The 12,719-nt window shown below is 34.5% G+C and overlaps 3 protein-coding genes across 3 annotated transcripts; 1 reads left to right on the plus strand and 2 right to left on the minus strand.

Annotated features, from left to right (window-relative positions):
* The first annotated feature begins 238 nt into the window (after positions 1 to 238).
* Positions 239 to 7,973, plus strand: LOC110371227 (serine/threonine-protein kinase GA29083). The gene is made up of 14 exons (XM_021327379.3): positions 239 to 458; positions 545 to 762; positions 1,660 to 1,759; positions 1,870 to 2,064; positions 2,150 to 2,263; positions 2,513 to 2,700; positions 2,826 to 2,912; positions 2,997 to 3,157; positions 3,794 to 3,912; positions 4,160 to 4,259; positions 4,382 to 4,527; positions 4,788 to 4,937; positions 5,500 to 5,742; positions 5,973 to 7,973. The coding sequence occupies exons 2-14, from the start codon at positions 545 to 547 to the stop codon at positions 6,027 to 6,029; spliced, it is 1,878 nt and encodes a 625-aa protein (XP_021183054.1). The 5' UTR covers positions 239 to 458; the 3' UTR covers positions 6,030 to 7,973.
* Positions 7,957 to 10,207, minus strand: LOC110371254 (tRNA (adenine(58)-N(1))-methyltransferase non-catalytic subunit TRM6). The gene is made up of 2 exons (XM_021327414.3): positions 8,749 to 10,207; positions 7,957 to 8,097 (listed from the first exon to the last, which is right to left on the minus strand). Exons 1-2 carry the CDS (start codon positions 9,979 to 9,981, stop codon positions 8,017 to 8,019), a joined length of 1,314 nt encoding a protein of 437 aa, XP_021183089.3. The 5' UTR covers positions 9,982 to 10,207; the 3' UTR covers positions 7,957 to 8,016.
* A 271-nt stretch (positions 10,208 to 10,478) lies between these two features.
* LOC110371243 (NADPH:adrenodoxin oxidoreductase, mitochondrial) lies at positions 10,479 to 12,647 on the minus strand. Its single transcript, XM_021327403.3, has 4 exons — positions 12,129 to 12,647; positions 11,871 to 12,027; positions 11,668 to 11,787; positions 10,479 to 11,560 (listed from the first exon to the last, which is right to left on the minus strand). Exons 1-4 carry the CDS (start codon positions 12,305 to 12,307, stop codon positions 10,610 to 10,612), a joined length of 1,407 nt encoding a protein of 468 aa, XP_021183078.3. The 5' UTR covers positions 12,308 to 12,647; the 3' UTR covers positions 10,479 to 10,609.
* Positions 12,648 to 12,719: the final 72 nt, after the last annotated feature.

Consider the following 12,719-nt stretch of genomic DNA (forward strand, 5'->3'; position numbering starts at 1 on the left):
TATAATGTTTCTGTATATTTTACTCGGTTCGTGTATTGCTTTGATAAGCCCACTTTTTATCACAATTAAATACTCCTTATAATATTTTAATAATCCTTATAATATTTAAAAATGATAATAACATGAAAACAGCATTCACGTCAAAAATAAGTAAACTAAAAAAAAAGTTAATAATTTAAGTTTTCGTTCATTCCCTTCAACGGGTATTATATTCACTTTCACTCATTCCTTGATCTTTGTTCTTTATGGTCATCAATGGTCGTTCGTTCGTTTGATTGGTCTGCTGTCTGCGCTGATTTCTGTGTGATTCATGAGTTTTACAGAAATTAATATTCCAATTGCTTTACCTGCTAACTTTTCACTTTTAAAAGTGCAAAATGGGAAAATACTAGTAGTGATGACACCACGTTCCTTCATTACAATTATAAAATAGTTCGTTGAACCAAGAAGAAAAGAAGGTGAGGGTTCTGGGTTAGACCGTGTTGTAAAGATGATCCGTTATGCTGCTCCAATTGTGGCTCTGATCACTTCTGATATGTTTTAGATGGAAAATAATCTAAGCCGCAGTGGCAGCCGATCGAGCTCCGTATGTGAGCTGGAAAAGGACTTTAGCGACATGGAAATTATGAAAACTAGGACGAACCGACGTAACGTACTACTCCGAACGCCAGCCGCGCGGAAAGCAAAACGAGTCAGATTTTTTAGAAATGGTGATAAGTTCTACTCAGGTGTCATAATACCAGTCTTGCCAGAAAGATACAGGTTTGTAATATACCTAAAATATTTAAATAATACTATTAAAGCATTAGTTCTAGTTAGAAAATGTTTAGATCACTTTCACTTTTATACATACCTATAGTTAATATTTCAAAGTCTATAAAGTATTTATGTAAGTACTTTTAGTTCAATAGTGAATTATGAAGCAATGTTCAATTGTTCCTATAGTGTAATATCATTTTTGCAATGCATAAGTAAGCTGTTTTTGTGTCATTCTGCTGACTTCAGTGATTCTATGGTACAAAACATATGGTTAAAATTGCACCAAGTTGGGAAGTATGCTAGTATTGGCAAATAGAAAACCCTCATTTCTTTATAAGATTGTGATTATGAATTATAACAGAAATAGTGGTTATAAGCAATATAAAAACTCATAGTTTCAATAAGAAATACATATACCCAAAAGCTAATCAAGAGTTCTAAGTTATACTTTAATTAATTTTTATGTCTACTTCATTTTTCATATTTATAAACAAAAATGCAATCTATACAAGTGCCTTATGGATTGCTATCTAATATTGATTATATACTTGAAGTGTATATTCAGTAAAATGAGGCACAATTATACTATCAAGGTTGTACAGGATGCTATGATAATTGCTTGATTGTAAATTTGCCTTTCCTTCCCGTTATGTATAAATATCCTACTGAATTTGATTTCAAATCAATGCTAATTGTACTTTTTATAGGAAGCAGGTATAATCCTTGCCTTCAAGTTGTCAGGTAGCTTCCTACTTGTTGTAACATTAAAGACTCAAATACATAAACAATTACTGTAAACATCATTTTATTTATCACTATGATGTTACAGGTAGATAGCAAACAAAACTTTTAAAATTAAAATGACTAGGTATATTAAATATACAATGTTTCTTCCTCCAGGTCCTTCGATAGTCTCACAGCAGATCTAACAAGGGTTTTAGTTGACAATGTAACTTTACCAAGTGGTGTGAGGGCAATATATTCACTTGAGGGTAGAAAAGTAAGTCTTGCCCCCATTTATTGCAATGTAACATACATTTGACTCTAAATATAAATGACTTAATCAGTGAAAACTTCCTGAGTAATAATAGGATGTTACTAAATTTTCAGATAGGCAAACTGGATGATCTAGAGGACGGGCAATCATATGTCTGTAGTGGATTCGGTGAGCCCTTCAAACGTCTAGATTATGAAGCCAGTGCTGTGACCCCTCAATCTTTCAGGCTAAGTGGTCCTGAGTCCTTGAGTGACAGCTCAAGTCCGTCCCCGGCCAGAGCTAATAACAGACTGTCCCGGTATTTGCAGGTATAAGTTGTTAAATCAAATCATACATAGACATATACCTACTAAGATTTTTACATTGTGAACTTACACTTCATAAATATTTCAGGCAAATGGTAGTAGTACTACTGGCAACGGGACAGCAAGAGTAAGCCCAGCTGGGGATAACGTAGTCAGACCACGCATAGTTACTATTATTAGAAATGGAGTGAAACCACGAAAGGTAAACTACACATAAAATATTGCATTCAATTCAGTCACACATCATATCTGAATATTTCACATACAATTGGCAAGCAGAACATGAATAGCACTCTTAAATGAGAATATGTAATGTTTACCTGCTTCAAGGAAAAATATGAGTTTATAGTAAAATCATACAACAGGAAAATATATACAAAATTTATTGTATTTAATTGTACAATGTATAGCAATCTCATCATATTATTATAACTCTGCAAAATGTCCACAGGTGTGCAGACTACTACTGAACAAACGTAACAGCCCAACATTGGAACATGCGTTAGCAGCTATCACAGAGTGTGTTAAGTTAGATACAGGTTGTGTCCGAAAAGTCTTCACAAGAACTGGCTCCGTAGTTACCGCTCTGAATCAATTCTTTGAAGTTGAAGATGTGTTCTTTGCTTATGGAAATGAAAGGTATTCTTTGCTCAATAAGCTAGAAACAAGCTTTAGATTTTTAGTTTAAAGGTGTAATCAGCCAAAGAATTTGTGAATTTCTGCTTTGGAACTAACCACAGAAATATATATTTTTTTATTTACAGGGTTAACCAAGAAGATTTCGAATTGGAATTCGAAGAAAACAAGGCTGTGCTGCAATGTAGGAAAACACCTATATCGAGAAATTCGAGGTTTTACTTTTGACCAAATATTGCTCAGACATCCATCCAATACCAAAAAATTCAAAATCATACTAAAATTTGTATTGTTTATAGGGTGGGACCTAAGCCTCGTATGCCAGTGAAAGCGGGCGGTGGCGCCGCTCGCGCAGCCAGTGAAGCCGGCGCAGGCGCAGCTGGCGACGCCTCCGAAGACTCCGCCGGCCCTCTACTGCCGCAACCCTTAAGACTCAAATACAGCGTCGGCAGAATCATAGGTACGAATTTAACTCACTAAAATAAGTACAAACATTTCATTTTTCCTATCTGCCATACACTTCTGAAATATTTTCTTATTGTACTCTTACTTGTGTGAGTGTTTTATTAAGAATTCGGTCAGGGTTTTTTCTTTTTCTTTCAAAGCACATGCATATTTTCTGCCGGTATAAACAATAAAAATCCTGTATGTATTGTGCATTATCTTTACATTTTTAGTAGTTGTATCACTCCTCAAACATGCATGCGTCAATGTAGATTAATAATGGTATCTTAGCTTAACCCTTTGAATGCCGGTGCGCGGATCCACGCGAGACAATCGATTTTCTATTGTTCTCTAAATAGCGGCATTCAAAAAGTTAATATAAACTAATAAAACAAACACATTTTTAATATAGCACATTATACAAATATTTAAGGGGCCGAGTGACACTGATTGTTATTATCCCTTATTTTTTAAGTTAATAATAGGTCCTGTGTTTAGCACCAAAACAAGACAACTTACATCTGAATATTAATCTAATCACTCTCACGAAATCGGTAATCACGTAAAGTTTCCCTGACCGAATTTATTTTCTCTATAATTAGGAGCTATTCTTTGAATATCATTATCGTACCATTTGTCATATCGCTAATAGGTGACGGCAACTTCGCTGTTGTTCGGATATGTAAGGACAAGACCACCGGCAAGGAATATGCTCTCAAAGTTATTGATAAGGCCAAGTGCAAGGGCAAGGAGCACTATGTGGAGGCAGAGGTAAACACATTCATATCTTAGTCCAAACTACCTACTTAGTGCTTGCATTTATTATCTTAATCTCCGAATTTACTATCTCTTATTTTTTAAATTATTCCTGACGTAGCATGCAGCTACTTATAGAATAATCTAAATATTTTGCAACGAAGCGTGCGCTTACGCTTAGACCTTTGATGTAATGCCAACAACATTATTTATTTCACTTTCTAAATTTCTGTGATTTTATACTAGTTATCGTAATCTTCAGGTTCGAGTCATGAGGAAGCTGTGTCATCCACGAATTGTATCACTTATCGAGGAACAGGATAGCCCTGAGTGGCTTTTCCTTGTAATGGAGTTAGTCAGTGGTGTGTATTTACAGCTTCTTGGGATTTAACCAATCATTTCACCATTAACCATATTACAAAGATACCTAATAGAACATGGCTTTATTATCCTCATTCCACTTGAACGTTATTTATATTTTTAGGTGGAGACTTGTTTGATAGTATCGCGGCCGCTTCCAAATTCTCAGAGCCCCAAGCGCGTTTGCTAATCGGCCACTTAACATCTGCTATCGCATATCTACACTCGCTTTCTATAGTGCATCGTGACATCAAACCTGAAAATCTATTGGTAAGCTATCAACTAACAAACTTTAATTTGAATTCATTCAGATACAATTATCACGACCTGAAGGCATGTTGTTAGATATTTCAGCCTAATTTCGAATATCTGCATCATAGTTCACTTGTATTGTATTCCATTGCATATCATTAGCTGGCATAGCAAGCCGCAAAAAGTAATTATGTATATATTTTATAGAATAATGATAATAATTAACTTCGATTTATAGTATTTGAGTCATAGTATGTAATATTAAAATGTATTTGTAGGTGGAGGTGGGCCTGGACGGCAGTATACGCGGCCTGAAGCTGGCTGACTTCGGCCTCGCAGTGGAAGTGTGGCGGCCCCTTCACGCAGTCTGCGGCACTCCTACATACGTAGCGCCAGAAATACTGCTTGAAACTGGATATGGATTGAAGGTGCAAAACGCAACACTCCCCAATAATCGATTACCAAACAAAATCTCCATTGTTCTCATTGAAACGTGCTTATTACCTCATAATGCTTGGAAACGTGCCATTCATATAATATTAAACAATACATTGAGTAGCATTGAAGCAAATTACGTAAAACTGGTTGTTTTATAGATCAAAGATTAGGATTTTTCTCACGATTCTCACAATGTGAACTTGAACTTTTTATTTATTTATATCTACGAGTATGTTTACAAAAGTATTTCACACTAGCTGGTGCCCGCGACTTCGTCTGCGCAGGTTTAGTATTTCGAACAATATGTTTACAAATTGTAGCCTATGTGTTATTCTGATGTATAAGCTATATTTTTTTAAAGTTTCATTAAAATCCATTCAGTAGTTTTTGCGTGAAAGAGTAACAAACATCCATACATACAAACTTTCGCGTTTATAATATTAGTAGGACTATGTTGTGGTAAGGTTTGCTCCACACTTTGAAATTCGCCAAATATTTTCTTTTACTTACAGAATACGTTTTGTAACCTATTGTTTTCTGTTTGTTCTACAGATCGATGTATGGGCGGCTGGCGTTATTCTATACATTTTGCTTTGCGGTTTTCCACCATTTTCGTCTCCTGACGGCGATCAGGAGAAGCTGTTTGACGCGATCTTGTCGGCGCGGCTGGAGTTCCCGGCGCCGCACTGGGAGCGCGTGTCGGCGGGCGCCATCGACCTCGTCGCTAACATGCTGCGTCCACAGCCAGAACTTCGCTTTGCTGCGGAAGATGTACTCGATCACGCTTGGATGGCGGTTAGTCCTCATGATTTATTATCCAGTTGTACCGTAATACTGCTATAAAGTATAATACATGGGTTCACCTCAAATAACTTTGCCACTTTGCCTTGTTCGTAAATTTGACTCCAGCCACTTACTCTACTTTTTAGACAGAAGCAATGTTATTAGACAGAAGCAATGCTGACTATTATTAATGCTGATTTAAAAATAAGAAAATTCAATTATATAAGATGTATTGTTTACAGGATGATTATGACGAAAGCTGTGACTTCCGCACGTGGTACGACGAGGACTCGTCATAGCTGGGCGAGTGTCGCCGTCAATCGGTGTCGGCGCCCTTGTGACGACGCGTTACCGGCCAAGCCGAGACTTGAGCTCGTTTCAATCTACGCTACGGCTTTAGCCTTTAGTGCTGTTCACAGCAATGTATGCCTTTCGATATGTTAACACCAATACCAAAGTTATTATTTAACATATTTTACTTAAAGATACTGCATGCATAAATAGTTTGTTTATTTATATATTGTTTGGTGCGAACTTCGGTGCAGTATTATTGATTTGGTTTTGAATTATTGTCTTTAACTATAAAACAAATTCTTATTATGATTTCTATTCAGCGAAATATAATGTGGGTGAGGTAGCTGCGTCGGTATTTGCTTTAGGACAATCAGCGGCATGTTATCGTCGTTCGTAGTGTTAGCAAACGCTTGCCAAAATTTTAATCTAGCAATACATTGACGAAGTTTATACAACCCTTAATATTATGAAATGTGGCTGCTCAATAGCTTTTTGTTTCTCGTGTATGTGTCAGCCATTGATTACAATATTGTTATATTTCGCTAACTGAATCAATCTGACTATTCTTAAGATCTCTAGATTTCTCCTACCGCTTTATTAGCTATTCAGTTTTAGATTGAACTTTAGATTTAAAGAAATTATAATATTTATAACGAATATTTTATTTAACGATAACATTCTGTAATATACGAGTAATATATCTTATTTAATTATTTCAATGAATTCATATTTACAAGTGTAGAGCGCAAGTTAATTGTAATGATTTTTGTATAATATGAATTGCTTGTAGGCATATATCCAATGCTATTGCTTCTATCATATATCTTAATCATATCATTCATTTCTTGATTAAAACATTCCCCTCTTGTAGAAAGAAATCAGATTGTGAACACACAAAACACAAATGAATGTAATCATTTATGTTATGTATAAATGTTAAACTGCAAAAATGGTGCTAGCGACAGCGATAACATTTTTTATGAATGTAGTTAAGTCTTTAATGAACATGTCGATAATCACAAAAATAACGAACTTAATGGTTATCTAATGTGGACATTACATGAATTTTGTATCAATATCAATGATGATGTTTCTATAAGAAATGTCGCAAAGTATCGATCTAGCTAAAAAGGCAGATTTAAAAAAACATTTGGCAATTATAATTTGTGATTATGAGCCTAGTGGAATAAAAAAGTAGGACATGAGGTAAAATATATACTTATGATTAAAATACTTAGTTGTTGTTTGATGAAGCCCTGTTGCAGCACAACTCGTATCATGACAAGCAGTTCATAACTTTAAACTTAACAGCCGATGCTTAGCATATTAGAAGCTAAACTTATTTATAATTAGATAAGTGCCAAATTCATTTCATTGTCGCGCTTATATGTATCATAATTCACGCAGGTCGCAGCAATCAATGTTCCTCTCGAATATATTATGTAATTTTTTTACTATCAATTATTTAAGTTATTCTTCATTTAATATAGTGTTAATATATCACTGAGCAACACCAAATGCAAACCACATTAGACTGAAATACATTCCTCCACAGTATGATGATATGACACTATTCATTACAGTGTATTGAAAGATAAAATAACTCAGTACCTACTGATTATTCTGTGTATGTTTCCATTTTGTATTTGGTGGTCTTTGTATTCGACAATTTTATGAAATTTTATAAAGAAATTTACTGTTGTGGTTTATACATAATCAGATTTGCCTATAGAGATACCCCAATTTTTAAAAGTGAATTGATATGAAAATATTATGAAAGGTAACATTTGAGAATAAACAGGTACTTTGAAGCAGAACATAATAAACTATCAAAGAACAGTCGCAATTCATTGCATGTCAGTCATAGTGATTCATAAAATTTTATAATGCATTTAGACATGATATGTTCATTGAGTAAATGAGAGAAATAAATAAATTTATAAAAGATTTGTATTTCATTTTATTTACATTTATAATAACCAAAAAATATCATCATTTGAGAACATATCCAGTTAACAAAAAGCCACTGGATGCATTCATCAGGACATCTGGGTGAGTTCTATCTGGCAGCACCTGAAAATGATAAAAATAATGTTATTATAATGGATTCTACCTCTTGCACTGCAATATGTGACATTGCAAGCATTATGTGCTGCATGTGCGTGTACATAAGGCACTTGTCTCACCGGCAACGATTAACGAGTAGAGCTAGAACTAGAAACGAGTTAGCGAGTGCGTAGTTCCGATATTTGTGTAGCTCGGCTATAAGCGAGTGTGCGAGTGATTACTCGCATCACTCGCTCGCTAGATACGCACTGAAGAGAAATGACCACTGGTTGCTCTCTCGGCGTGAGTTCTAAACGCTTGGCGAGTGTCGCCGACCGAGTGTTATCTTTCATAGCTCTTGTCGCTCAGCGACAAACTAGTGAAGCGAGTGCTCGCCGGCAGTGTGAACAGTCAGCGATCAACTATTTGTATATGCATCTCTTTTGTTCACTTGGAAAGTATATCTATTGTACGTTTCTTGAGCGAGGAAATAGCCGATAGTTAGTCGTTTTCTCGTTGTTGGTGGGACAACTGCCTTAATGTGCTGGTTTGAATTATTCTTTCACACAAAAACTACTGGATGGATTTTGATGAAAACATCAGAATAATGTATAGGCTACTTTTATCTGGGTGTAGTCAATTTCCAGTGAGCAGAAGCTAGTTTAAAAATATGCTAACCTGATAATTTCTCATCCAGTTGCATGTTAGCTTTAGAGCAGCAACATTGCTTTGTGTCTTCAATGTCATAAATAACTGTTGCAATGGTTCTGCAACATTGTAATAGATCACAAATGGTCTACCAGGCTTTACAAATGCCACCAATTCATTAAAAATATTTTGTGGATCTTCTTTACAAGCTATTACTAATGAATCCATTTTTTTATGTAGTATATCTGAGGCAGCTATATTGTCGAAGTGCCATTTTGGCTTCTTATTTTCTCTTGGCTGTTCAGTATTAACATCAGCATTTACATCGGTTTTATCCTCATTATCTGATTGTTTAATTTTCTTAGCTTGGCACTCCTCTGAATTATCATCATTCTTTCTCTTTAGTGAGTTTTGTTCAGCACTATTTTCATCTTGTACTGGACTGACAGTATTAGTATCACATCCTTGATAGAATTGTCGGAGTGCAGAGTATACATTGACAGAAATACATCTGTTTATCTGCTCTTCAGGGAAGTTCATGGCTAACAGTGCCTGTTTCTGTGACATGTTGCCAGGGTGCATGTGTACTAGCCTACCATTCGTGTTTGCCCCAATAGCACTCAAAAGTGCAGCAGCCAGTAAGCCGTTTGATCCAGAATCATATAACAAATGATTCCCTTCACAGTGAATATTAACCAATGTAATAATCTGTGACAATGTATCACACCTCAGGTTTTGAATTTTATTTGGTTCAAGTTTGTACATAATTTCACTGATAATCCTTAGATTTGGCTTTAAAACTTGGAAGTACTCAAAATATTTTCTTTCTTTTTTCCTTAAATATTTATCTTGAGAGAATTCAGTTTTATTATGAAAAGTATTGGAATTACTGATTAATGTTTCAACAATATCTGATGCCTTGTTCGAATCACTCTTTAATGTCTCTATATCTGCAGCCGTTAACTTTTGTGAGCGTCCATCATCAACTATATTTCTGTTGTCATTACCAGATACTTTAATGTCAATCTCGTCTTTCAATTTCACAGCTTCTTCTGCTAATTCTACAGTAAATTCTCTATTTTTCTTACTAGTTTTAGGAATCATTTTGAATACTGAGAAATATGGTGAGCCCTCTAACCCTTTCAAATTAATAGTGTCTCTTCCCAAGCTAATGGACGAATCAGACTTATTGAACTTGTGTAGTTTTTTATAGTTCTGCTTTTGGATTATAATATAATCACCAATTTTCACTTCGTTAGACATTGTGTGTTGTTTTTATAGGTTATATTTAACTCTTATTATTGATGAACAGACTTGACAGAACTTGAGTCTGTATATTAAATCGTATCGGGGTGAGTACGATAACCTGTATTTCTTTAACTTTATTACTGTCGTAAGTCATAACATAATGTAGTAAGGAAAATATAAATAAGTAATACATACAACAAACAACCAAATACCCACACCGCTTTGACAATGACAATCCAATCATTTGACAATGTCAATTCATTTCATAGACCAGCAATGTTTTCTAATTCCTATCGAAGATCAAGGAATCTGAAATATGAATCCTAGTTTATAAAAAATATTTTTATTTAAAACTGGGTCTAAATATTTGATTACATATATTACGGTATTCAAATGTGATTGTTTATAATTTAATTGGCATACTGGTACCATTCGCGACATGACATCTTAATGTTTGCGCTATTTACTATAGTACTGGTTCCAACTATTGTGGTCTTAAAAATAAATCACTGAATTATATTTCAAAATATTGTATTAACATCTTATAAAATGTATAAACAAAAACATATGCAATAAAATTGTTTTAACTTAACTACTCTGATTTAAGAATTATTATTATCAACATATTTTAGTTGAAGGGATTTTATTTCTTTGCAATTTCTAACATTTCTTCCACACTACAAATCTTCTCTCGTGGTTTGCCTCGTAATTTACCTTGTTCCTTTTCATATTGATCTATCTTCTCCCAACCATTCCAATCTATAATATTGGCATTTTTCTCAGAAATAACTTTTTTTATTTCTTCAAAGCCTCCTCTATTTTGGTCATCCATGCTACTTAAGTTTTCACACATTACTTTGGCGACTTGAAAGGCATTACCCATTGTGTGTAATATAACACCAACAGGACCAGTGCCCAGCCATCCTGCTACATAAAGCTTAGCTAAGTTTGGATGGGTATCTTCAACGATGCCATTATTATTCTCTACAAAGCCTTGATTTAATGCCAAGTCATTATCTGCTTTAACACTCTTGTAACCAATACTTCTAAAAGCAAGATCACATTCAAGTATTTCTTTCTCTCCTGTAGGTACACATTTTTGCTGTTCTAATTTTTCTCCTACAAGTTTGTTGCAAACTAATTCAATCCCAGTTAGATTCTTCTTAGCATCTACTAAGAATTTATGAGGACTCCTGAAGAATACTGGTTTGAAGTAGCTAATATTGCTATCATCAGTCACAGTTTGGTTTTCTTTTAATGATTTTAACATCAGTTCAGTCAATCGCTTTCGGGGTCGAGGGAGATCAGGCACTACTGCTTCAACATTTACAAAGTCATTTTCATTCCATATTGTTCTACAATTTTTCAGTTTCAATTGTTCTCGAAGCTCTTTAATTGTAAAAGCGACTTGTAAAGGCCCTCTTCTTCCAACCAAGTATATTTCTTTTAGTTTTGATTCTGATAATACAGCTAAAGCATGTTCAGTAATGTCAGTCTTTTTCAGTTCATCAATAGGTGTGAGTAAAATTCTTGCAACATCCAGTGCAACATTGCCTTGTCCAAGTATCGCTGCTGTTCTGCCAGATAAATCTATCTGAAAAATAATTGGTTTCCTTCAAACTCACGCTACAAGGTACTCATTTTTTGGAGATACAATAATTTCATAAATATTTAATAATATAAGTAAATGAATCAACTTACTTTTAAATCTTTGTCACTTGGGAGTCCATTATACCATCCTACAAAGTTGCGAGCTGCAATCACATTGGTTGCATCCTCATTTTCAATGCCAAGTGTTTTATCTTCTTCAGCACCATAGGTCTGAAATAAGTTTCACAATGTTAAGAATAGACAAGTAGATATAGATAAAAACTTATTTGATGAATTTAATGAATAATTATTACCAAAAGCACTGCATCATAATGTTGTCTCAACTGTTGTAAATTTATATCTTTGCCCAATGTTATATTTCCATAAAAGTTAACATTTGGTTGTTGGGCTACCTTGGTAAACTGATTTATTACATTTTTAACTTCTGGATGATCTGGGGCCACTCCATATCTAAAGTAAAAAATATATAATTAGGATCAAAGCAGAAAATATGAAACATTGTTATGTTTAGAGTTTGGAACCAAAACAAAATCATCATTTGAATGTCTTACCTGATCAGTCCAAAGGGGACAGGTAGCTTTTCCAGTATATCAATGTTCACAGAGTCAATTTTTTTGGTAATATGCATGGCTGCATAAAATCCAGCGGGACCAGCACCAACGATACATATTTGAGGTCGTTTCTTGTACGATGACGAACACAGAGCCCTTCGCAATATTTTGTACGTCATTGTGCCGCCGTGAACAATATTTTTAATTTATCTTTATCTTCACAGATAAAAGCCACTTACGATAATATTTACAGTTACCCAGATTTCAAGTGGAAATGGATTTAAATAAATTCATTAAATATTCCAAAGTTAACAAAACATTGTAACACGAATATCACAACTTTACTGTCTGTAGCTGGCCTAATCGTTATTCCCATTGGGGTTCCTCTTTTCTTATTCATAGAAATAAGATACAATACATTATTCAGTAAATAGGTAACTGTTTTTTGATTAGTTTACTAGCACAAATTCCACTTTCGTAAGTTTCAACTTTTGAAGTAACGGGTGCGAAGTTGCCTCACTCAAAAGTAAAAAAACCCTAGGGAACTAGAACTAGACCACGCAGCCGGACAAAAAGTATCTTATTTAGTTT

This window comes from Helicoverpa armigera, chromosome 5 (genome assembly GCF_030705265.1).
Source record: "Helicoverpa armigera isolate CAAS_96S chromosome 5, ASM3070526v1, whole genome shotgun sequence".
NCBI lineage: Eukaryota > Metazoa > Arthropoda > Insecta > Lepidoptera > Noctuidae > Helicoverpa > Helicoverpa armigera.